Source organism: Thamnophis sirtalis, unplaced genomic scaffold (genome assembly GCF_051295495.1).
Source record: "Thamnophis sirtalis isolate CommonGarterSnake01/CBP01778 unplaced genomic scaffold, rThaSir2_p1.2 scaffold_11, whole genome shotgun sequence".
Taxonomy (NCBI): Eukaryota; Metazoa; Chordata; class Lepidosauria; order Squamata; family Natricidae; genus Thamnophis; species Thamnophis sirtalis.
In genome coordinates, this window is record NW_028261391.1 from 37,334,442 (window position 1) to 37,361,233 (window position 26,792).

A 26,792-nucleotide genomic window follows, 5' to 3' on the forward strand; every position below is an offset into this window, starting at 1 on the left:
GCACTTTGGTTACAATCTATTTTATAATCCTTAATCCTAACTATTAACTAATGGTAAATACTAAGGCTATGTAAAACTATTTGCATACCTAGGTAGATGCAAGACTAATTCAATGCATATCTTTGAATCATTGTTTGAACTGTCAAAGCATCACATCCTTTTAAAGGCCCACTTGGCTACTTTGAGGAACTCTCACATCTTCTGGGTATACATGTACATCAGTGGTGGGTTGCGAGCAGTACACTCTGGTACAGGCGTACCGGTGCCTGCAGTATGGTGCTTCGCAGAAGCGTTCCTGAGCTGTATTTGACCCAACCGGGCCATTTGCACATGCACATGTAGCGTACAGCACCTGTGCAACGCTCCACCAAGCAGCTGGAGTATCACGGGCGGTGGATGTGCATGCATGTGCAGCACACGTGCACGTGGTGAACGCCCGGCCCCATCACAGCGTACCAGTTGCGATGGGATCCAGAACCCACCACTGATGCACATGTACAAATAGTGATTTAACAGGATTGCTTCTGAAGTGCTTTGGCAATGCACTTTGCTTCAATAGCATACTGGTGGAAATACTTTCTGTATAAACATGCATGTTTAGACAACAAGCTCTTAAAGAGGTCATATCAGACTTTTAAGTGGACATGGTGCTTCGGTATGTAAGGAATCAGATTTGAGAGTGTACAAAGCCCTAATGGTGATGTTTCTAATTTAAAAATTACGTAAGTAGGTAAAATATGACCTACCCTAGAAAACTAGCATTTCCAGTTTTTCTGGGCAACATGAAGTTCAAAATAGATCTAGTTTTTCTAGTTACTCTTTTCTTTGTTAAAATTAAGGTTGCAGGATTATTATATGCAGCACTGTAGCTATGTTGTAAATCTAAACTGTACTCGGCAATAAAAAATTGAAAAATATTTCACAATAGGAAATTGTTGGGTCCTTTGTGCAATCTGAATTCAGTTGTTTTTTTCCAGACATTTCAATACCAGACTAGATAATCTCATTGGGTGGATTGGAATTGATGATGTTATTTGATTTAGTAATGAAACATCTGCAAGAAAACAATCAAGTTCAGAGAGCATCAAGTTCATCTCTGAACTACAAATCTTCTTTTCAAATGGGAAAGTTCTATTGCAACTTTATAAACTTTAAAGACTTATGGACTTGCAGTGTTGTCGTCAAGATTGCAACTATGTGAGACTAATGTATGAAACTTTCAGTTTATGATATGTTTCTTGAAAACGCATAAAATTTTAAGCTGAGAGTATAAAGTACATTCCGGTTTTCTAAGCAGGTATAAATCCATTGCATGAATTATTAGGGATATTTATTAGTAACACAGATAATTTACAGGTAGTCCTCAATTTATAACTATTCCTTTAGTGACTGTTTGAAGTTACAACAACACTGAAAAAAGTGACTTATGACTGTCTTTTACTCTTATGACCACTGTAACATCCTCCCATAATCACATGATCAAAATTTGGATGCTTGGCGATTGGCATGTATTTATGACGGCTGCGGTGTCCCAGGGTTATATGATCACCTTTTGCGACCTTCTAACAAGCAAAGTTGTCACTTAACAGTCCTATTACTAATTTAACAGCTACAGTGATTAACAACTGTGGCATGAACATTCATAAAATTGGGCAAAACTGCATGCTTAGCAATGGAAATTTTGGGCTCAATTGTGATTGTAAATTGAGGACTGTCTGTAGATGGGGGTTCCCTGGGTAAAGTGATTAATGATCAGAGAATTTCTTTGGAAAATCTCTTGAGGATAGTTCAGAAGATTCAGCTGACAACAATGTGTATGGTAGTAAGACTTTTCCTCGTTCCAGGAGCTGTGAACATATGGCATAACTTTCTTGGCTTTATATTATTTGTTATTTATTTGTTAAATTTATTTGCTGTCCATCTCTTGACGCTACTGGGAGCAGCTTACAACAATAAAATTTAACAAAATGATAAAAATGTAAACATATATTAACACATGTTATATGTTTTTGAGTTCTTTCTAAACTCAGTTTTGGAGTCCTAGGTTGTGAACTTAATCCCTAATTTACCCACTAAAGATGGAGTAGCCTGTGTTAATCGTATTAGCTGCCATGTTTTGCTTTAGCGGACAGAGCTGAAATTTTACCACTTAAATCTACTCTAAATAGGGAGAAATCTATGTGACAGATTAAAGTTTGGGAATTTTTAAAGGTTGCAAGATTTGTGGCAGCTTTTAACACAGATAGTCCTTGACTTAGGATCACAATTGAGCCCAGAATTTCTGTTGCTAAGCAAGTCATTTGTTAAGTGAGTTTTGCCCTATTTTATTATCTTTCTTGCCACAGTTGTTAAGTGAATCATTGCAGTTGTTAACACCATTAGTAACGCAGTTGTTCAGTGAACTTGGCTTTCCCATTGACTTTGCTGCTCAGAAGGTAGCAAAAAGTGATCACAAGAACTCAGGACACTGTAACTGTCATAAATATCAGGTCAGTTGCTAAGCATCTGAATTTTGATGACATGACCATGAGGATGCTGCAAAGGTAATGTGAAAAACGGTCATAAATCACTTTTTCCAGTGCCGTTGTAACTTTGAACAGTCACTAAATGAACTGCTGTAAATCAAGCGGAAATTTGGCCAAATGTAGTTGTGAAGACTGTCAGACAAATATGACAATCTTGAGGGGTAACTCCTCATTGGGGCATTTTTTGCTAATCCAATTCAATATCAGTACAAGTCCCTCCACCTTTATGAACAATGGTAAATAAAGAATGCTAAAAGCTGTCAGATTATAAGAAAGATCATGCATCTATTGTTATATAATTTTAATTTTCTTCCGGTGTAACTTAAAATCTAAAGTTTAATTTAAAGTAACTTTGATTATGTATATATTAGATGATTTCTTAAAACCAGATGATCTGTTGAAATATACTGTATACATAGGATGTTTATTATGTATATATTAAGATATATTTTGAAAAGGAAAGAAAATAAAGTGCTATAGAATTTTGTTGTTATGTATGCAACATGAAAATGGTAATAGTACAAAAAAACTTACACACTGTATTGCAGTGACGTGCGATGAGGTTTATGGCTGGTGAGGCACTGACACAAATTTTTTTATACTTGTGGACTTCAACTCCCAGAATTCCACAGCCAGGCATGTTCAGTTCCGATTTAAAGTGACAGCATTTGTTTTTCTCCTTTGCAAAATAAGTTTCCTTCTTTCTTTTTCTTTTTCTTCTCCCTTCCTCTCCTTCCTCCCTCTCTCCCTCCCTCCACCCCTCTCAAACACACACACACACACACAAAATGGATTGGAGGGAGTCAGGGAGACCACAGGAGGAGGCAGGAAGCCAGTCAAAGAGCCATACTGGAGCACACACACTTTCCCCCAGCCCCGGAAGGATCCAGCCCAGCTTCGCTGATTACAGGTTTAAAAAGACAACATGGCTCTGCCTGAAATCAAACTACACTTGGGGAGGGAGAGCACTTCCCTCCAGTCTTTGCCCAAAGCCCCGCACCAGGAGGATGACGTTTTAATTCCTCCCCCTCCCTCTGACCCACACGTACCTTTTCCAGCTGTTTCAGAATGGATATCAACTCTGCTCTTGCCTGTCATCATGAAAAGAAAAAAAAATGTAAAAGGAAAAAGGCAAGAGCTGAGATCAGACTGAGCTAGTTGCTGCCAGAGTCACCGTGGATGACTCTGCTTAACTGTTTAAAATATTCTCTAAAAAAGCGCTCTCTACAGGAGAAGGCAGGAGAACCACGTGCCTCATCGACATCAGGAATTTTTCGGCTTTTAACCCTTGCTTAACTCTGCTCGAGTGATCATAAAACGCCTAAAATCAGACTAGATGAAACACGTGGTTCTCCTGCCTCCTCCTGTAGAGGGCGCTTTTTTAGAAGCTTTTTTAAACAGTTAAGCACTAAGCAGAGTCATCCATGTTGACTCTGGCAGCAACTAGCTCAGCCTGACCTCAGCTCTTGCCTTTTTCCTTTTAGATTTCTTTTTCTTTTCATGGTGACAGTGGTGAGGATCTGCCTCCCCTGCCTCCCTGACTGCACGTCACTGCTGTACTGCTATATACATATATAGCAATATTTTTCTTGATTTGAACAGTTTAAAACTTTGATTTTTTTTAATACAGACCCTTGAAATTAACATTAGCATTTTTTAACATTTAATCCACCTTGAATATCATAAAACTTAATTATATTTTTTTATTTTTCCAGTCAAAATGTTGTGGCCAGAAACTACTGACAGATATATTTAATCGTCTGAATTTGATTGAATCTGACTACTTTGGAATTGAGTTCCAAAACATGCAATCATGTTGGGTATGTAGCATGTTTTCCCCCCCATTATTTTCATTCTTTGATTTTGTTTGTTTGCTTAGAAAAGTCTGTAGTGAAAAACGCACCCAGATTTTCAGCCTCTTTTTTGAGGGAAAAGGGTGTGTCTTATACTCTGAAAAATACTGCAAATTCCATAAATCCTCAACAGAGGATCCTTCACCAAGAAGTCCATCTACAAAAAATATAGCTACTGTGTTGTTTTGTATTTCATTTATTTTTTCAACTTGGTTTACAGATCTTGGTTCACATAACTCAATAAGCAAACATGTAAAGTAACTTGAAGTTTTGCTTCATGGAATGAACTAATAGATTCAGTTTTGCAACTAAACAATATTACATTCAATATGCTGTTCAGAGGTAATATTCAGCAGGTTCTGACCAGTTTCGGAAAAAAATTCTGGTAGTGAAAATTTTGAGTAGTTAGGAGAACCAGTAAATAGCTCCCATCTATTCTCTGCCTTTTGAGTCCCAGCTGATCAGGAGGAAATGGGGATTTTGTAGTAACCTTCCCCTGGAGTGGGAAGGGAATGGAGATTTTACAGTATCCTTCCCCTGCCATGGACACCAACCTCCGCCCACAGAACTGGTAGTAAAAAAAATTTGAATCCCACCACAGATGCTGTTGCTAATTGGATCAAGCTCCAAAATATTCAAATGGACAAATTTTTCTTGCGATTAATTCCAAGAGTGTTTTCCTTTAATTAGAATATATTGCAATTCCTTATCCCATTTTTTCACTACATTTCTGAAAAGTATGTTAACAGATGTTTTTATTTACCAGATTTAGTTTAGCTAAATTGGTTTTTAAGTGAGAGATGCAAGCAGATAATGTTTACAATTGTTAGAATTGATTTAGTTGCATGATAATGTTTGCCTGTTTATCTGTCTATTTCTTTAATTCAGATTTGGTTGGAGCCGATGAAACCTATTGTAAAACAAGTAAGAAGTAAGTGTATATATTTATAATTCAATGTTTCTTTCTGGAATTTAGCTGAAACAACACTTTTTAGAAAATGATGCTGCTTATATACTGGAATGTATATTTTAAAAACATGTTGCCACCCCCATTCCAGTAGTGGTATTCTACCGGTTCTTATCAGTTCAGGTGAACCGGTAGTGGTGGCTGCCCACCTGCCCCAATATAATGCACGGTCTGTGCATGTGAAGAAGACAGTGCGCATGCACAGAAGGTGGCATGTGTGAGCGTATTGAGCGCGCGCACATCTGCTAACTGGTAGCAAAGGTAAGTGAATCCCACCACTGCCCCATTCCCAAAGGCTGAAGCTGTTTTAAAGTAATGATTAGCCTTAATTAAGTTAATTATACTATTCTTTAAATTGTTGTAACAAAAATAACAATTTAACAAATTCAATAATACAAATGCTGATTATTTTATTGTATTTTCACTTATAGACCAGGATTTATTTTTCTCAGATGGCAGAAGGCAGAACTTGTCCTTTTAGCTAGTTTCAAAATCTTCTTTTGTTTTATTTGTTTGAATTGAAGTTCTCAATTTCCCAATAACATTGGTTCTAAATCCTAAATATATTCTTTTAATTGGATAGGAATTCTTAGTCTCGAATTCTTAATGTTGTAGGCTATGATGAAATAAGAATGAATCTTTGATTTATGAATGTTTTCTTATGCTTTTTTGTCAATTTTAGGGAAATAATGTTGTTTTCATATGTTAGAAACAATAAGAAAATATTTATGAAATTACTTTCAAATGAGAGGTTTGAGATAGGGCCCAGAGTTTTCAGGGCAGCAATAGCAGTTATATAAATGTGCAACAATTACTTGGCTACAAGGCCATCAGGCATTGTAAAAAGAGTAAATTAATTTGTGAACAGAGCAAGAAAGCAGCGAATTTAAATACTTTTAGATATAAGAGCAATGTGCACTAATGATATATAGCTAATTAGATCTGAAGTGAAAAAGCCGGTTCAGAAGAGTTGTGGGCGGGTTTCTGGAATATTTTTTTAAAAGCCATGCCTTAGTGTGAGTTTGCATATCAGTTGCACAGTTCCAAGAAAGCTTGATTTAAGAACAGAACATAAATAAGTAAAGGAATCTGCACTTTGTACATTTTTTGGTCTATAAATCCAGTTGGCTTCCCGTACAATCTCAGATGTTGTCACTATAAGTTAGATATTCACTGATTATTTCAGAGTCTAGAGTTCACTGGACAATCTTCCTGTTAATAAATTAGATCTTTGCACTGGTTGCTCTCTGTCATTGAATTGTGTATGGCTTATAGAAAATAAATTTCTTTTTAAGAGTAATCTTTGTTCTGTGGAACTTTCTTCTAGAAGAATGTATAGTTGCTTTCATTTGTTGCTTTAAAGATGATTTCAAGTAGATTTTAAGCAAAAGCCTGGGGCATCGTTGTCTTTCAATTGATAGGTTTCATTATTTGTTCTCGTGTTCAAAATTCCAACTTTATCATTAAATTGTTTTAATTTTTAAAGGCACTTTGGGAAGATTATGGTGTTAAAAGTGACTAATATTTTATTAAATATTGAATTAAAATAAACTATTTGATCCTGCCATCTTTCCCTACTAAATTTAATTTGATATTTTGTGCGTAATACCTCAGATATTTTTATAAGGTGTAACATGTAATGAATGTACTGTTATTCATTTGGGAACTCTCCCAAACTTTGAGAAATAGTATAAGGACAGTAGTCTGTAAGTCAGTGGCAATCCATTGATAAAGCCACAATCTCATGATTAGTTTTAAAATTTATAACAATTAAGGACATCAAACATGCAATTACAATAAAAGAATAAGATTTGTGAGTTGACTGTCATGTTTTACTGATCTATTGGCTTTCTGTAGGACCAAAGAACACGGTGCTTCGTCTAGCTGTAAAGTTCTTTCCTCCAGACCCTGGCCAATTGCAAGAGGAGTATACCAGGTAAAGACTTTCTATATTCCATTAAAAAAAGAGAGAAAATAGCTTTTATTAGTTGCTTTATTATATACAATTAATAAATACTAGTATACATGCAACACAACTTTATTTATTTAACGATCAAATTTAGATATCACCCTTTTTACTATCCAAGTTGATTTTGGGCAGTTTATAGATACAAACCAAAAATCATATAAAAGAAACATAATTAAAAACAAAATAAAGTGCAAAATGATAGTTTAAAAGGGATATATGATATTTATAGTGTAATATACATAATATAATATAACCATATAATAACCAATATAAAAGAAAAAAGAGAAGGAAGAAAATGAAAAATTATGTTATAAGAACTCCAAGCAAAAAAGAAATTCTTAACCATTTGTTGAAAAGAATGAAAAAAAGAAAAGAAGGCCTAATTCAAATATTGAGAAACAACACATATAATTAGTGCTGTGGATCATTTCTGTAATAATTTTTTAAGCCGGGAGATAAAATAAAATATCTTTAGAATGAAAACACATGGCAGATTTATCTACATTGGGCACATGAAATAGTATTGATCAGTTTTTTTATACTACTTCTGCAACTGTCTTTCCCTTGTATATTTTTTTGTTACAACACAAGCTTGGTAAATTGATGTATGTTTGTATATTGATAAATTGTTGATGTTTAATTCAAAAGTAGTTGCACACCCTTAATCAGTGAAGCTTGGAATTACAGTTTAACAGTACCTGTAGATTAACCATAGAATTGTGAGCTGGAAGTGACCATGAGGATCATCTAGTCTAACCTTCTGTAGTGTGCAGTCTTCCACAAATTTGATCAGCGGTCTTGTTACCCAAGTCATTATATCCTGGATGCATATCATCATATAATCATCACTTGAATATGTTGTTTATGTTAAAATATATTCATGCCAAATTTTGCACTCGTTAAAATTGATCTTAAAATTTTCCAAATTTGCTTAATAAGATGGTAAATAATAGTCACTAAGATGATGTAGCAGTAAGCAAGTGGAACTCTGTAATTCTTATATGTAAGTTAGAGACTTAGAGTAAAAGTAAGCAGCTGCTAATGGGCCTGTTGCAATCTTGCTTGTGCTATGGCTATTGCCAGATTGTGTCCTTCTTTCTAGAATATGTAATGTTCTGTGGTTCAAAATACCAGACATGTTATTAATTCTTTTGTTTTAGATATCTGTTTGCACTGCAAATGAAGAGAGATCTGGCAGAGGAACGTCTTACCTGTAATGACAATACAGCAGCACTCCTCATATCTCATCTTCTACAATGTTAGTATGAAATGTTCTTTTATAGATGATAATGCATCGGCTTCATGCTTGAGAAATATTGACATAAGAAGAATTTGGAATTACATTGGCAGAATCAGATGGTGTGTGATTCAGCAAACTTGGTCAACTGAAGCAAGTTTTGGTTTAATCAATACTTGAATACAAAATAATATACAGGGAATATCAAAAAGCAGTGCCCATAGGCCAGTCACAATATGTTTTACTATGTTTTCAGAGTATGTATGCATATATATGTATATCTTAACTCAATGTTCAAAATTATGCATCAAATGAATAAGAAACTGTTTAGAAGAAAATGGTAACTATTTCACACATTTAAAGTAATTTAGATAACAAATTGTTTAAGAGACCTGACTTTTGGTATGTTTTGTATTTCTTAAATATAGCAAATCTATAGCACCAATATTTTCTGCTCTATTTGAATAAAGGTCATTTTATTCATGGAAGAATCCCCGAATTCAGATATTAAAACATTTTATTTCCTTTTACATACAGAGAAATCTATTGTGATCTAACTGAGGGTTTCAGCTAATATAGTGTTTGCCATGTGTTGATTTGATTGGCACTTTGTTTCTTTTGTTGACATATAAGACGTGTTTTCACTTATAATATACAGTAACTTTGTCATTTGATTATACAGTCTTCACTCAATGCACTATTTTTAGATAAAGGATTGTAAGACTATATAAATTTTACTGTTGCATTAGTTGTGTCTGTATCAGCCATAAACAATGAGGCATCCATTCCCTTTCCATAAGCCTTAGTGATATTTATTTTTATGCAGTTAGATCTGAACCCTTTTGGCAATGTAACCATTCACCTTAAATTCAGCAATCCCATAATTCCAGCATAGCAGCATATATGATACATATTAGATACATAATCACTGAAGATTAAGTCAAGGATGTTCTCCTTTCTGGTTTCTGCCATGATAAATGAAAGAAAATAAATTCAGCTGAATTTGCATATCTTGTTCCTTGAAATTCTAATAAATTAATCATTTTTGTAAAACACCATAAAATAATAATTTGCTAAGAGTTTGAAATACTTATAGTCTGAAATAGTGAAGTATTTTGTTTTAAATATATTTTCGGTTATGTCACAGCGGAAATTGGGGATTTTGATGAATCAGGAGATCACGAACATCTTAAAAACAATCAATACTTTCCAAACCAGGAAAGACTGCAAGAAAAAATACTTGCATTTCACAGAAAGCATATGTAAGTAAAATTATTTTCTGATTTTTGTTTAATTTTTTTTAAAGACCAAAAAACCTCCGTGCTAGCAACCAACACCCAGGTAAGCAGAGATAAACACCAAAATTAATAGGAAACCAACAGTCAAGCAGTAAATAATACCCCAATCAAACAGTAAACAACAGCTTAATCAAAAAATTACCAATAACACTTCTATCAACACTCACATGGTAAGCAACTTATATATAAACAGAGAGTAAACCCCCTCCCTTCTGGCACTGATGATGTTGTCTAGCTGGGTAACGAAATGTCTCCAAGACAATAACCAAGCTATTTATTAGCCTCAGTCATTTTTTTTTACCAACTATTGGTAAGTTGATTGAAATCTAGATACTAAATAAAATTAATTAATAAAGAGCATCATTTTCAAGTTATTTTTATATGCTGTTGTTAGGTTATTTCCCCCCTTTGACTCGATAAAGTAAACCCATGTGGCTACTTGCAAGGAAGGAGTATTTCCATTTAGTTGCCTTAAATCGCTCCATTTTCATACATATTCGGAGTGTCATAAATTCATCAATAACTTCTGTATTTTTATTTTATTTTTATTACTAAAGGGGCGAAACCCCTGCCGAATCAGACTTCCAGGTGCTTGAAATAGGTCGGAAATTGGAGATGTATGGCATGAGATATCACTTGGCATCTGATCGTGAAGGGACAAAAATTAATCTGGCTGTTTCAAACATGGGTGTATTGGTTTTCCAGGTAAGAAAGTAATTTTAAATATTTTAAAATATTGTTCTAAGTTTAATCAAGAGTCAAGAGCTTGGCATCCTTTCTGAATGAAAAATTAAAGTTCACTTTTACATTTCTTTCTAACTTCTTGAGGCAGATTAAACTTTTTTTGACTAAATAAATACAAATGATTAATCAGATAACTCTTCATTTGGAGTCCATACAGTTCATTTCCCCATCTGTTTGCCAATGCTGGTAGTTTCAAGCTGAAGTAGCAGGTTTAAAAAAGGAATCATATTTTTAAAAAACTTGATTGTGGCATGCTGACTAGCATAATTTAAATGGTCTGATTCAAGAGAGTTCACAATAATTTATAGCATCTCACCCTTATCTCTGCCTTAAGTCTTTTTTTATCAAAGTCCTATAGAATCTTGTTCTTGGTATTGAGGAGACAATAGTAAATATTTATTTAGACAGGTGTAGCTAAAATAATAATCTGATAGTATATGCTTATACATGTATATGTTTAAATCCCGTTATATGTATATTTTATTTTATTTGTATATTTAATTTACTTTTCGCATTTCTGAACCACCCATCTACCTCAAAGAAGGATGCTGAGAAATGTGTTTAAATCCTGTATTATTATGAATATTTCTTCACTTACTACATATTGCATTTAACACAGGGCAATATAAAAATCAATACTTTCAACTGGTCCAAAATCCGAAAAATAAGCTTCAAGAGAAAACGATTTCTTATCAAGCTTCATCCAGAAGTTCATGTAAGTACTATCATAATATATTTTCTATAATTTTATGTTGAGTTTAAGTATGAGCTGACATGCATGCAGACCGTCAGATAAGGCTGTTATTTCTGTGACATTATGTTGAGGGATATTATTTGATCAGACAAAGATGGGTTCCACTTATAATTTGAGAACACAACCTTTCTTTTGTACATGCTGATACTCTAAAACCAGTCATGTCTGGTGTACACATAACAATGCATTCCTACAAGAGCCAATACACCGGTTGTCTTTTTCTATAGTTGTCTCCCTAATACAAAACATGCTTCCTCCTGAAGGCTCAAGCAACCCTTTCTCCTTCTAATGTTCTGAAAAAATTGTTAAAACCTTCCTGTTTCATCATACTTCAACTCTATTTCCTCCTGAATGCTAACATAACAAATACAGAATCAGATCTATCTAATGTGTGTGTATGTATGTATGTGTGTGTGTGTGTATGTATGTATGTATGTATATGTGTATATATATATATATATATATATATATATATATATATATATATATATATATATATATATATATATATATATATATATATATATATATACACATATACATATACATATACATCATATACATATATATATATATATATATATATATATATATATATACATATATATACATATATATATATATACATATATATATACATACATACATACATACATACATACATACATATATATATATATATATATATATATATATATATATATATATATATATATATATATATGCTATATTTATGCTGATAAATAAATAAAGGGAGACTAGTATAGATCTATTTCAAGCTATTTAGCTCTCATCAGCTAGCCATACCCAAGTTTGGGAATCGAACTATATATATATAGTTACTGTATCTGAAAAAAAAATAATTGATGAATTTTATATCTGTTCTCAACATTCACTTCTTGTGCAAGGATATTATTGTACCTGATATCAGACTTTCTTGTAGTTTTCTTCAAAGGATATTTTTAGTTCATGTGGCAATTATTCATGTACATGGAAAAAATGTTGCTCGGTGGTAGAGCAGTGTGATCGAAATAGTGAACATTTGTCCTATAATTATATTAGTGGCACTTGGAAGAACATTATAGTATTTCAAAGATTGTCCTTTCAATTGATGCTAAATAGCTATTTGCCTTATCACCTGAAACACTACAAATTATTGCCTCTGAAGCACACATAAACTGAGCATGTCTTTTCCCCCCAATGTTGCCATTGTGCCATAAATGCCTAACATATATATATGTATGTATGTATGTATGTATGTATGTATGTATGTATGTATGTATGTTTTCTGAGGTTTTCGCGGGTGTTAGTATGTAGGTCTCTAGTTGTTTGGGTTTTCTCCCGCGTAGAATTGGAGATGTCTTGGCGACGTTTCGACGAAGTCTCATTCGTCATCTTCAGGCTGCTTCAGACTACTTCAGGCTTGGTGTTTCCAGGAGTAGTGTTGTATATATACACAAATATAACAAAAAGGCAACAGTAAAAATATTGGGTTTCTGTCGTGATGGACTCTTGTGACGAGCCGATTGACAGATGTTGGAAGCAGTTAGCTTCCTCCCATAATTGGGGCTTACCAGGGGTTGTGACACTAATATATACCTTCTTCCCTGGCTTCAGCTGATAAGGAGGAGACCTGTGGCTTGATGGCTAAGACGTTTGCCTAAGATGCAATACAGCACAGGTTCGAATCCCAGTAAGGGTATGGCTAGCTGATGAGAGCTAAATAGCTTGAAATAGATCTATACTAGTCTCCCTTTATTTATTTATCAGCACAAATAAAACACACACACACACACACACACACACACACACACACACACACACACACACACACACACATATATATATATATATATATATATATATATATATATATATATATACACATACATACGTACATACATACATACATACATACATACATACATACATACATACAGAGGTTTTGGGGCAAATAAAAATGGCTATCCATGTTATATTATATTAGCAATAGGAGACACCGGTTTCATCTTTATTAGAACTTAGGGATCTTCAATACTAAATTGCTATGTTTAACCCTTTTACAGAGTTGGATGTATCAACAAAGAAGTAATAGTATCCTAAATATGCTGTGACCAGTAACTTCTTTAAATATAGTAATGACTTATTTTACTCCTGCTTGTATTCATTCATATTGATGAATGATTGTCTCCACATGAATCTTGTCTTAATTTTTTTGTTCAAACACTTTGTGCAGTTCAAATAGTTTATATTTCCCATCCAAATCACCATAGTATATTCGAGAAAGGGCTGTGCATTAGCTTATTTCTAGCAAGAATTGTTTAAATTATTTTCTCTCTTACCTTCCCATGATGATAAATTAACGGCTACTTGTGTGTAGTTTAAATACATTAAACCACACAGAGTGCCATTAAATCTGTCTGACTTTTTGAGTCCTGTTTATTTTGTAATTCTAGGGTCCATATCAGGATACTTTGGAATTTCTTTTGGGAGGTAGAGATGAGTGCAAAAACCTGTGGAAGATATGTGTTGAGTATCACACATTCTTTAGGTTATCTGATCAACCAAAACCAAAACCAAAACCAGTCTTCTTCAGCAGAGGATCATCTTTCAGATACAGGTATGATATAACTCATTTTCTTTTGTAACAAGAAAGGCATTCAAGAAAGCTTTCCCTCCTCTTTTTTATCCTAAAAATGTAGAATCTTATTACTACAGAAATTAAAAGCACAGGTTTAAATATGGTTCTCATGAGATTTTTAAAATATTTATACTTATTGTTTTATAGTGGACGAACACAAAAACAATTGGTGGATTATGTTAGAGAGAGTGGGTTGAAGAAAATTCCTTATGAAAGGTAATAAACTATTTATGCTGTAAACCAGCAAACTGTTACTATTTTGGATTTTATCTTATGTGTTCCTTAGTCTTTCTTTTAAAATAATAGCATTCTACTATTTATATTTAGAATAAGTTTATAACAGTACAATTAATTTGATTTTTAAGTTGTAGTTTTCATGTTTTTAGCAACAACTTGGTTTTTTAAAATTCAAAATTCACTAAATTTAGTGAAGCTATGGATAATTGAATCTTAGACAGGATGGAATTATTAATTGTTAAATATTTAATTGATTGATTTAAACACTTTTTTACTTCTAAGAAACCAAACTAAACCAAACCAGTTAATGTCAATTGAAGGAATATCTTATAGTTATTCTTCATATATATATTTGTTCATTATTACAATAATCAAAGCAAATGGTCATATCTTTTGTACAATAGTATTTGTAATGCTTTGAATTGCATGTCCTAATCACTTAATTCCTTGCTGATGTAAAAGTATGTTTGGGGCCTATCTCATCAGTAGAAAAAAATAGAAAAAATAGAAAAAAAAGTTGTATTGGGTATCAGTAAACATATAAAATTATAATATGCAAAGGCAGGCTATTAGTCCTTCAAGCTCATTGCTACTTTGACTAATAAAAATGGCTCCAGAATTCCCGTTTCGTACTCTGCGATGTTTACCTGGGAAATTTAATCCCAGGCCTGCTACATGATTAATACATATTTTAATGCTAAAATATTAAGTTATACATTCTTAAAATGTCTACATTATTTGAAGTTGTATGAATACTATGACTGGTGTATCTGAAGTCAAGAAAAAGCTTCATAATCTACAGTTTCCTAAAATATACATTAGAACAGTGATAGCAAATCTTTTTTTGGCTCCCGTGCTAAAAGCGTGGAAGTGCAGGGGGGTTGTGCACGGGTGTGCCAAACCTATAATGCTATGCGCGTTACTCCCCCCTTCTTTTGGTACGTTTTTTTCATTCTCCCCAGGGTTCAGAGGCTTTCTAGGAGCTTGAGGAGGTGAAAACAGCCTCCTCCCCTCCCGGATGCCTTCCGGAGGCCTCAGGAGCTTCCCTGAAGCCTCCAGAGGGTGAAAAATGACCCTACAGGGAATCCGGAAGTTTGGGAATGATGACTTCCGGTTTATCCGTAAGGCCAGTTTTTGCCCTCTGGAGCCTTCAGGGAAGCCTCCTGAAGGCAAGGGCGAAAAACTGACTTACAGCCAAACCAGAAGTCCATTCCCAAACTTCCGGTTTGACCGTAGGACCGTTTTTTTGCGCTTCGGCCTCTGGAGAGCGAAAAACTGCCTCAAAAGAAGGCCAAAGTCAGCTGGCCAGCCAACTGACAGGGCAACACCTCATGTGCTCTGATAAATGGCTCTGCATGCAATCTGTGGGACGCGTGCCATAGGCTCGCCATCACGGCATTAGAATATGGGCTGTTTAGCAATCTACATTCCATGTGATGTGACTGAATCTTTTCAGAATGTGGAACTAGAAGGAATGATTTGGCTTGCTGGACAGATAGGTTGGAGGTCTGTTTTGTCAAAGATTGTTTTCCTCCATCTAGCTATATGATAGTTCTAAATTTCAGCGATCATATTGCGTGTTCAACCACCAACAGAGTTAGGATGATGGTAAAAGGAGATAAAATTAGATCTAAAGAACTCTCTAAGCAAGTTAGATTGCCTCCATTTCTGCTTAATTATATGTAGAGTTTAGTTGGATTTGATGTTTTTTTCTTAAGCAATGTTATTTTATATATTTTAATACTGGGTTTACTTTATATAAAAACTAGTAACTTTTATATTTATTGTATATTTTATATTTTGAATATTGTAGTTCTAATTTGTAAACAATTTTTTTAGGAAGTTAAATTATGAATTTAGAAAGAGAAAGTTCTGAATTTCATATTTTTATACAGTAAATCAGCTTGAGAGATAATTTCTTGTAAAATAATTACTTTTTAAACCTGTATATAGCAGAAAGACAGCTTGGATTATTTCTCAGTTGCATGTATCAACTTCTTTGTTTACAGGAGACATAGCAAAACTAGAATGTCTGCTCACACCTTGACTCCTGATGCACCCAAACAGGTTAGTCTTGAAATTAACCTGTTTTAAGTAAAGTATCATGATTAACAAAATTATGAAAATCATTTGATGTTCTCAAATATAAAATATGCATGGTCTTTTTTTTTACTTCTGGAAGTGGTACTAGATAATTATGCATTATGTATCGTAAAGAACTGTATTAATGTATTTTATATCACTATGTAGTACATTAATCAAAATGTAAAAGCCTACAAAATAGAATTATCTTGACAGCAAGAAGATTCGAGTTTTTTCTCTCAATTTCCCCTATGCTAAACTCCATATGCCCCTGCCACAACCAGGTCTTAGTTTCAGGTTTGCTATGGAGTTTGCGAAAAGGGTGTACTATTTAAACTTATCAGCAAAATATAAATGGATGGAACTGTGCGATTTGTTCAAGTTGTTTGACTAAATATTGGATATTATCTTACTTCAATAAGGAATTTAATTAATGAGGGGCAGGTATTACCAGTATTTTTTAAAAAGATCTTGCATAAGCTTTTCAATAAGTGTAATTTCTGATAGGAATGTAGATTTGTGTGATTGCTAGAATATAGTTAGCACAGTCATATAATTACTGATCTTAGTCATCTCTCAAGTTCAGCATTCGGAGCTACCTTAGTTTTCCAGTTAGGCCTTGAAGTGTATTTGTTAAATTGGAACTGCTGCTGATTTTCAACACAGAACCTCTTGTAGTTAAAGACTACTCTGATCACCATCATTCCTTTAAAGCTGCATCATTAAAACTGGATGAATTTATTTAATCAGAGGATATCTTTCACCTCCCAGTCATAAAATACATAATCTGCATTTTGCTCCTTAATAGGGTCCAAATAAAGTGATGTCTATACAAAGGAAACATTTAATGAACATATACCAGACACTTAAAATATCTAAAGTCTATTTAAAATAGCTGAGACATAACTTTATCAACACCAAAAAAAATGTATGCAAGTTCCTAATTTCAACAAACTAAGTAGTTAAAATAAAAGTCAGACAAAAATGTAGGCTAGATATTTAAAATCATTAGGTTTACAATTTCAATTTTATCTTAAAATGGATTGGAAAAAGACAGTTTAGATCTTATAGATATCAAGTTGAAGTACAGTTATGACAGAAAAAGTAGCAGCTCTACCCAGTTCTGAAGATATATCACCTCTCAAATGGTGACACATGTAAGTGCCCTAACTTGGCATACCAAAAGCACTGAGTAATCCATACAATCTTTTAATTTGTCTCCGACTCATAACTTCTTTGCATGCTTTAAGTAAGAATTTCTGGCTATTTCTCAATAAAATCACTATCCCTGGTTGGTGTGAAAATGGTATCGTGTGTGCACATGCATATACACACATGTGTATTTTACATTGCACATGCACGACTTCAGAGGTGCAGACCATTTATGAAAAGTACTTGCAAGCCAGTACTTTTCTGTCTTGCAAGTATTCTTTCTATTTTAACAATATTACTTGATTTTCAAACTTTGACTTTAATCTCGCCTACTATATTTGTCAATATATAGGCATTTATCAGAAAATTGATAGAGCAGAATAATGTGCATTCAAAGAAACTTTTTTTCTACATTGTTCTGTAGATCAGATTTCCTCAACAACCTTCAGTTTTACACCTATACATCTTCTTCTTGTTAAGTCCTTTGACTCCACCAACCATCTCTCTTTGCTGCATGAGTATTGCTATCAGTATAATCTTACAATGAAAATGCAGGAATTACCTATAGCTATATATGATATGAAAAGCCAATAGAACAGTCATTTACTAAAGTTACAAAAACAACATTGTATAGGTAGTACTTGACTTACAACAGTTCATTTAGTGACAGATCAAAGTTACAACAGCACTGAAATGTGACTTATGATGGTTTTTCACACTTATCACCATTGCAGCATCTCCATAGTTATGTGACCAAAATTCAGATGATTAACAACTATCTCATATTTATGACGGTTGTGATGTCCCTGGATCATGTGATCACCTTTTGCAACCACCTGACAAGCAAAGTCAATGGGGAAGTTAGATTCACTTAACAACCCATGTTACTAAATTAAGAACTGCAGTGATTCACTTAAGAATTATGTCAAGAAACCTCACAAAGTGGGGCAAAGCTCACTTAACAAATGTTTCACTTTTCAAGAGAAATTTGGGGCTACGTTGTGGTCATAAGTTGAGGACTAGTTGTATGTCATAATGTTTATGCATATATTCATACACAAATGCAGTGAAATGCATTTAGATTTGAAATATATCAATTTGTATAGCTTTCTTTCTAATTGATGTAATTCTGGGTGGCTGACAAAAAATTAAAAATGTAATATAAATACTCCATAAAATATATTTCACAATGAATTAAAATACAAAGTGGCTGTCACACTATACCAGTAGTATGGATTCACTCTTTTAACCCATGAAAATAGGCAAGTCTTTCAAAGTATTCTAAAATAATATAGCAATTATTTATGTGCGGTTTGTTTTGATAATTACACCAAGAAATTTGGAAGGGCAAGCTGTCATATAAACAACCAACAAATATCATTCTACTGTGCATTGATAATGTCACGTGCTATGTTTGCAGAATAACAATCAGGCTCAGAGAACACTAGGAACGCAAATATTTGATTGCATTGCCATTTGTGCCATTTGTAAAAGGCACATATATTTCCTAGTTACAGAAGACTTGCAGCTTTTATATTTCTGTGCATTATAACAAAAATAAAATGGGCTGCTAAAACCTGGAAATGGAGCAAAGATTTTTTTAAAAATTGGGGGGCTATTGAGGTATACATGTTATTCTAGTTTTATGATCTTAAAGAATAAGTTCCTAAGCCAATTTAGATATTTTATGTTTGACCTTCTTAGATTCATGGTGAAATAATTAATCTAATGCTAAATTTTCTTTTCTCTCTAGAGTATCTCATTTACAGAAGGGTTAAGAATTCCAGCATCGAATGCATGCACATACGCCTCCTTCCATATGGATAATTTATTACCTTCAAACATTGCCAGCTTGTCCTCTTTGACAGAAAGCAATTCTTTCTTTTTGGAATCCAGAATGTCACATGGCGGGAGCTTGTCAGCAGAAGGAAATAGTACAATATCAGAAGAAACTGGGAAGAAAGTGGTACAACAGTCTGCATCACCAAACCTCCAGTCATTCCAAGGTGTTGGGATTTGTAATGTTGAAGAAAACTACAGCCCCATTTGTTCTGATATTGAAAATCATTGTGCTTTAGAAATAGCAGTAGACAAGTATAGCAAAGAAGGCAGGATAACTTACAACCATGAAAATGATGGGAATGATGATTTTACCACAAGCATGATCATTGCTGGTAAACAGCGTCAACTTCAAGGTAGGGATGCCCCTCTTGTAAAGCTAGTTAGTTCTCAGCTTCATGTTTCAGAGGAGTTCATTGATGATGATCCAGCTGAAATCTCCTTTTTTGCTGGAGGCTCTGAAGCTTTTTCTTATTTGTATGATGGCCTAGATTTAAAGGACTCAAGTCTTTCTAAGTGTCTCTCAGATTCACCTACTTTGACTAAAGAAATTTTGCAACAGAGTATAGTATCCTCTCATTCAAGTCCTGATAGATATTCCATTGAAGCAGTAGATATGAATGTGGATGATGAATTTGAATTTGAAGGAGATAGTGATTTCAATGGAAATCAGCAGCCATCAAATACCTCAGAATTATTTGAAGTTAAAGCACAAGCAAGCAGAATGCAAAGTCTCCTGAGTCCTTCTGAAACTAGTTCACTGATTAATAACCAGTCTGAAAGTAGCTCTCTCAACAATTTAACATTAAATGGCACACCATTTATGCATACTTACAGTTCTGCTAATCAGTCTGAAGCTAGTTCTATGGTGAATTTTCCAGCATATTCAGTTCGTTCTGAATCAAGCTCAGCTCTTCAGTTCACTGACATTATTGACCAGTTAGAACAGCTGAGTTACCCACCTACCACTACAGAAGACTCTAGTAGTTCTGATGATTCATGGGATTCAGAATCTGCACCTCCATTAGATATAAACCTCTTTTTTAGCAATCCTTTTGCTCAGGCTACGATAGAGAATTTCTCTCTTGACTTTCAGAATAATCTCAAAAATCTCACTAAAGAAGATAAATCAGAAAACACATGCACAAACCATTAATATTTGGGATGATATTGCATATTAATTTATGCTGATTAGAATCAGATTTTTAAAAAGTACCTGAGCATCATTTTTTTCCTGATTATTATTTTCAGTGATTGAAATAATCTCTCATTCTAATTTTTAAGGCATCAAGAACAAGTTATATTGCAGTGAAGGCATCAATAGTAAATACAAGGCACTGTAAAATATATATATATATATATATATATATATATATATATATATATATATATATATATATATATATATATATATATATATATATATATTCATTATTAAATATTTTTAAACTTTTTTGTTATAAAAATAATATTGTATCGTGTGTGTGTGTGAGAGAGAGAGAGAGAGAGACAGAGAGAGAGAGACAGAGAGAGAGAGACAGAGAGACAGACAGACAGAAGTCCTGAGTTACAATTTCCAGAAGCCTTTAAAATATTACACTTTGGCCATTTTTTCAGTAACTGTTCTAGTTGTTACTGAGGCTAGTTCTATTATCTTACAAAAAAGAAGCATGGTTTTCAGGACTGGAATGAAAACTAAGACCCATCTGCAGTTTTGAAATTAAGCTATCCATAGCAAGGTGTATAACACTTATCATTCTTGCCTTTTATATTTTTAGAATGTTTTTTTAAAAAAATAAGTGCAATTATTAATATATCAGATTGCCTGCATTTTCAGTATGAAATAGAAACTAGTTCTTATATTCTCAGGTATTAGGAATATGTGAATGTATTGGTACGTTTTGTAATAACAGCTAAAAGTACTTTTTCACAACAGTTTATCCATTTTATAAGATCTCCAGGCTATGAATGAATGAACAAATGAATGAATGAATGAACAAATGAATGAATGAATGAACAAATGAATGAATGAATATAATATAAAACAGCATTCTTGAATAAAGCAAACTGAACATGCTGGACAAACTAGTTTCTTCATTAGCCGTAAAAAAACCAGGATGTAGGCAGCATACTATGCACTGAAATGCTGATTTGGGTATTGAAACTAGAAAGCCATAGTATTCAATAGAATTTTGCATGGAAAAGCGTGAATGTGTACAAATAAATGTCCAGTTCATTCTGTTGTTTAAAAAAGGAGTTTTCCTTGTTTTCATAATTATTCTGTTTCTTTTAACAAAGTTATAGTTCAGGAGCTGTTTGTTTATTCTTAAACAATCTAATGCTGTAGATGTTATTTTTTTTTCATCTTGCAATACTCTAAATTCCTCAAAGTTTTAAAATTGGTTTTTCTTGGCAAGATAGAAAAAATATCTCGACTTAATAGAGGCTGATCCTCTAAGGGTCAACAATCAGGCAGGAAAACAGGGGGGGGGGTGTCAGATAGGAATGTTAAAGATTCTGTGCAAAATAATTATGTTTTCAGATAATTCAGCAGCCATATCAATGCATATAATTTCATTATATACAGATAAGGTATTTGATTGCAATAGATAAGATATTATATGATTAGATATATATCTGATACATTCATTTTGTATAATATATTATTATAAATCTGTATTCATTCTATATTAAATAGTTATTTTGATCAATTTAAAAATTGTAAGTAGATAGGTGGTGTTGTGTAGCTAAAGAGTCACACATAGTTGAACTTTGGAAGAACACAATTTGTGTTACTACGTGGGTGTCATAGCAAGTGGCTTAGCTGATGGATTGGCTGATTTTGCATAAGTTAAATAGGATCAGAACTGATTACTGGTTGGACAGGAGATTACAGAACTAGACCAATTAGTTTTAAAGAATCTGAAAGGCAATGACAAACCATTTTACAAAAACCCAACATGGACATACAGTATCTCTATTCACCAGGAGTCAGGTTTAACCTGAAATGTTGTTTTTTTAGAATCAAATACTTCAGCTCTAATTTCATTTTTAATTATTATTGTTATCTCTTAATTACGTAGAAGTATGCTTACTTAACAGTCTTGTTCACATACTAAACATAATAGATAACACTATTACTATAAGGTATAATACATATCTTAAAAATGTTTCTAAAAACATTTTTACTAAAAATCTTTTCAATTCATTCTCACATTTTCATTTTATGAATTTTAAATATTACATGTCATGATTAGACTTTTATAACAAAATTCTTAATATTGACTAGTGGTTACTTACCCTTTTATGTTAAATCTTCTCCCAATAAACATTGCATATTAGAGGGCGCAAGTTGACTAAATAAATACTGTGGGCTTATTTTTTTTACAAGTCTTTATGCTAACCTTAAGGAATAAATAATATTGGTAAAATTGTAGCATATTAGGAGATTCAACCACTAAATAATTTAAAAAAAAACATTCCTAGGTACAGTTCTTTGAGAAGTTGGCATTAAAAAAATGAGGGCATTCCTTCAGTAGCAATATATTAAAAATACATTATAATTCCATTAGTGACAAAGTATAACAGGTTGCCTTCACAATGTACTGTAATTACTTTTATTAAATGTTTTATAATGCAAATTATTTGTGCCTTGGTATAAGCAATTTCATGTTATTGGTGTTTACTTGTTAGGAAAAATATTTTAGACTGGAAATTCTTAAAGTTATTTATCATGATGATCTACATAATATGAATGCTTTATACATCTTCGTTTCTGTTGAATTTTGATTATATATCTACAGATTTGTACTGATAATTTTGAAATTACATATCCAATAAAATTAGAAGGTATTCAATATAAATAAGAACACGTTTTAACTTTCTTTTCCTTGTTCTTTCTCAAAAGAGAATCATTATTGATTTTCTTAAGCTTTCCTGATTTGCTGTCTGATATTTACAGTAGGAATAAAATTTTAAGCAAATATGAAATACAACAAATGTTTTTTTCTAAAGCATATTGTTGTTTTGTGATATTTAGTACAAGGTCCTATTTTGGTATGATATATTCTTGCTCACAGTTAAAATGTACTTTATTCATGCAATTAGTTCATTGTTAGTTAGTTACAAAAAAGAAAACAGACTTAAACAAGTGATGCCAATTACTATGCCAGTAAGATACTTATCCATATTTTCACAGTTGTGTGAATTTAAGGGTATTATGATTGATTTATATTTTTATTTATTTGATTTACATGATCACCAGTTAATATTTAGGTATCCTTCCTTATTAACAAATCTGTGGAATCCAAGGTCCTTAAAATTTCCCAGGGTAAACACACAGAGTTTAAACTTCAAGCACACTTAATGTTTTTCTTGATTGTCATCATATTTTATATCACAATTCAGGTTACAAATGTAGAAAAAGATGCAGCAGGGAGGTACTTATAATACATGTTCAAATTCCTTAAATATCCTGTGCCACATTTTCCATTCAAGCAGAAGACTCTACTATAAGCCTCTATACAGCTTTATTGATTACCTTTACATGACATGTTTCAGTGATTAAATCAGACTTCTTTCCACTATCCCTAGTTTTTCATAGCCATTCAGATTCAGCAATATGATCTTAACAGGGCAAAAGTTAATGAGAAACCTGAATCTTCAGTCAAAATTAGCTCTGTTCCTTTCAATAATGGCATCACAAATTTAAATGTAGATACTGTTTTTTTCTAGCTTAAGACTATAATCATGTAATTTACACTTAATGTTAAAATGTGATAGGGCTTCTGTTATTTCAGGAACAATGCTGTTCACAAGTTATTTTTAGAATAACACCAATACTACATACAGTCACAAAAAATGTTTATATTTGTAGAGAACTTCATGTAGTATTATCCACCTTCCCAACATTTGTCATTGATTGGGAAATTATTCATTCTCAGCACTTCTTAAAATATTAAATTCTCCTTAAACATATTATTTCAGTACAGGACATGTTTTTAATATTTGCATTGTTGAACAATGTTAGAGAACTATGTGAATATGAATTTTCAGAAACAGATCTTGAGGAATGACTATTTCAAGTAAGTAAATATTTTCCTTGGGATATTTATCTATCCTTTTTAATCTCCGTGTACTATACTGTAGGAATATATAGCACATTCTGGGAAAAAGGTTTTGGGTTTTTTATAGTTAGCAAGATGCAGATTCCCTACTTCCCCTGCACTCAGTTTTATTCTGATAATTGGTGTCACACTGTTATGATTATAATTTATACTTATTTGCAATAAATTTGTAGAAGGCAAAAAGATAAATGGCAATTACAGTTTCCAAGCTTCAGCACAATTTAATAACTGAACTGACTGGTTTTTAAGCAACTTTGCAAACGTAATGTTACGTAAGAGTTTTGGTGAAAAGATTTCACTAGACAATAAAGCACATGCACAAGAGATATGCTTCAGTCTGCTTTTGATGCTTTTATGAGAAGTAAAGATTCATTTCAGAATTTGTAGTTTTCATTGAGAAATCATTTACATTCCTTTTCTTAGTCAGATGCAGTATAGTAGCCTTGTTATTCCTTAATATTTATACAACTCCCTGATCTCAGAGCATTTTCTATACCCCTTTGATGTCTTCTAATAGATCCTATACTTTGTTAGTACCTATTTAATAAATGGAGGCTGAGGCTGATATAAAGTATGATTCAAAAAAACTCATAGCTGAGTTCAGCTTTTAAGCCAAAACTTCTAGGACTGTGTTGGCGAACCTATGGCACACGTGCCCAAAATGGCACGTGAAGCCATGTTGCCTGGCACATGGAGCCTTACCTCTTTGTCTTCCGGGTTTCTGGCTTGCATTTGCACGCAATGATTAGCTGTCCTTCTCGTCCACAGCAGTGCCGAAAACCGGCATACCTGCCAGAACCCGGAAGTGTGGCTTTTCTGGAGCGCGGCCCCTTTGCAGGTGTCGCAAAGCAGAAAACTGACCTGTGCATGAGTGCCGGCCAGCTAATCATTGGGCGTGTATGCATGCTAGAACCTGGAAGTTTGGCTTTACCGGAGCCCGGCCCTGATGAGCGTGCATGCATTTCTGCGCAACCTTTTCGGCACTCAGTGCCAAAAAAGTTCACCATCACTGTTCCAGGACATGTTATTAACCAGCATACTGCATTAGAATTTTATTTCGTTCTGCACTTAAACTTTGGACAAAACATTGGAACTTCTTAAAAATATCCCCAAAAAATGGCCCACAAGGCTGATATTCACATTCATCCTCCTTAGAATTCCTTTGTGTAATAAACTTTCTCATGGATATTTTAGGCAGTCATTAATGATTTTTCCCATACTAAAATCACAAAATTAAAAACTTAATACTCTTGCTAAAGAATAAGAACTGTTTTCAATAATTCATATCAGAATATGGGAAGTAGAAAAGATGAATATGGTAGATTTTAGAAAATGCATTTCTGTTCAAAGTATATAGAAAAAGCCTTGCACACAGGACGATTCAGCTTTTTAGAGAGAATTCATTTTTATAACTTTTAGTTTCTGGTATTAAACCATATGTGGGCCTGGAATGTGACCTTTGTGCGTGTGTGTTATGTCTTGCTTCTTGGAAAGATGAAATATATATTAAAGAGTTGTGGTTCTCTGTTTTGCAGGGACAAACAGTGATTGTGGTATATAATTTGTGAAGCAGTAGAGAAACATTAGAGGACTAATTCAGTATTACAAAGTAATCATATTTTTTTAAAAATAGAGACCTTAATTTTTATATTTTCATACGATGGGGCAGTACTTACATAAATGTACTGCTTTTGCTCACTTCTAAGTAGATTAAGGAGGTAGAGGAGACCAGAGACTATTGGAAATCTGAATGGACATTAATACTGGAATAGATTCCTTCTTTCCCTGAATGTTTCTAAGTGGGCAAACATTAAACAAGTGTATAAAACAAATAAAGCAAATTTGGAGTAGAAGAGGAAGGATAGTCTTCAGTCTAAGAAAAAAGCCATTTTTGGATCTTCTGATGTAGCTATAATAGGCATGTTAAGTTTCTAGAATATTAACCTATTCATCATATTCCATGTGCATCCAGACACTAAAAATTTTTATAGACTTAAAGAATAGTTCAAACTAGACTTTGCTATGTGTTGTACAGTATTTTGGCATTAGTTTGCCTTTTCCAAGTATTTTATTAGTAATGCTTATTGAGATATAGATAATTGAAAGACAGCTAAAATTACTGGATCTTTCCTTTTAAATGCTAACAGATGTGTGTGAAATTGAAAACATAATCCTGCATTATTTTGGTATATCTGTGTTCCCACTTTTTGGCAAATAATTTCTATTTCTATTTTAAACAATCTTCTGCTGCTAAAAACCTTCATATAACTTCACTGTCATGATGCAGGCAGAACAACAGGATGCGGTGACAATGGAAGACACCTCTCTTACATGCTCAGAATATTTCATTCACAGATACAAAGTCTTA

The 26,792-nt window shown here is 33.2% G+C and overlaps 1 protein-coding gene across 3 annotated transcripts in view; it reads left to right on the forward strand.

Moving 5' to 3' along the window:
• FARP2 (FERM, ARH/RhoGEF and pleckstrin domain protein 2) overlaps positions 1–26,792 on the forward strand; it is a 60,696-nt gene that overhangs the window by 11,160 nt on the left and 22,744 nt on the right. For 2 of the 3 annotated variants that reach the window (XR_015698027.1, XM_014076650.2), the window contains exons 3-13: positions 4,241–4,345; positions 5,267–5,309; positions 7,203–7,281; positions 8,475–8,572; positions 9,699–9,813; positions 10,407–10,554; positions 11,213–11,308; positions 13,804–13,967; positions 14,136–14,204; positions 16,235–16,292; positions 19,213–19,465. Coding sequence is in view for 2 of the 3 variants with exons in the window: in XM_014076650.2 (XP_013932125.2) it covers positions 4,241–4,345; positions 5,267–5,309; positions 7,203–7,281; positions 8,475–8,572; positions 9,699–9,813; positions 10,407–10,554; positions 11,213–11,308; positions 13,804–13,967; positions 14,136–14,204; positions 16,235–16,292; positions 19,213–19,465 (1,228 nt within the window). In the remaining variant the exon portion in view is untranslated. Of the gene's footprint in view, positions 1–4,240; positions 4,346–5,266; positions 5,310–7,202; positions 7,282–8,474; positions 8,573–9,698; positions 9,814–10,406; positions 10,555–11,212; positions 11,309–13,803; positions 13,968–14,135; positions 14,205–16,234; positions 16,293–19,212; positions 19,655–26,792 lie in introns of all 3 variants that reach the window. The other variant, XM_087725538.1, reaches the window with a different exon arrangement.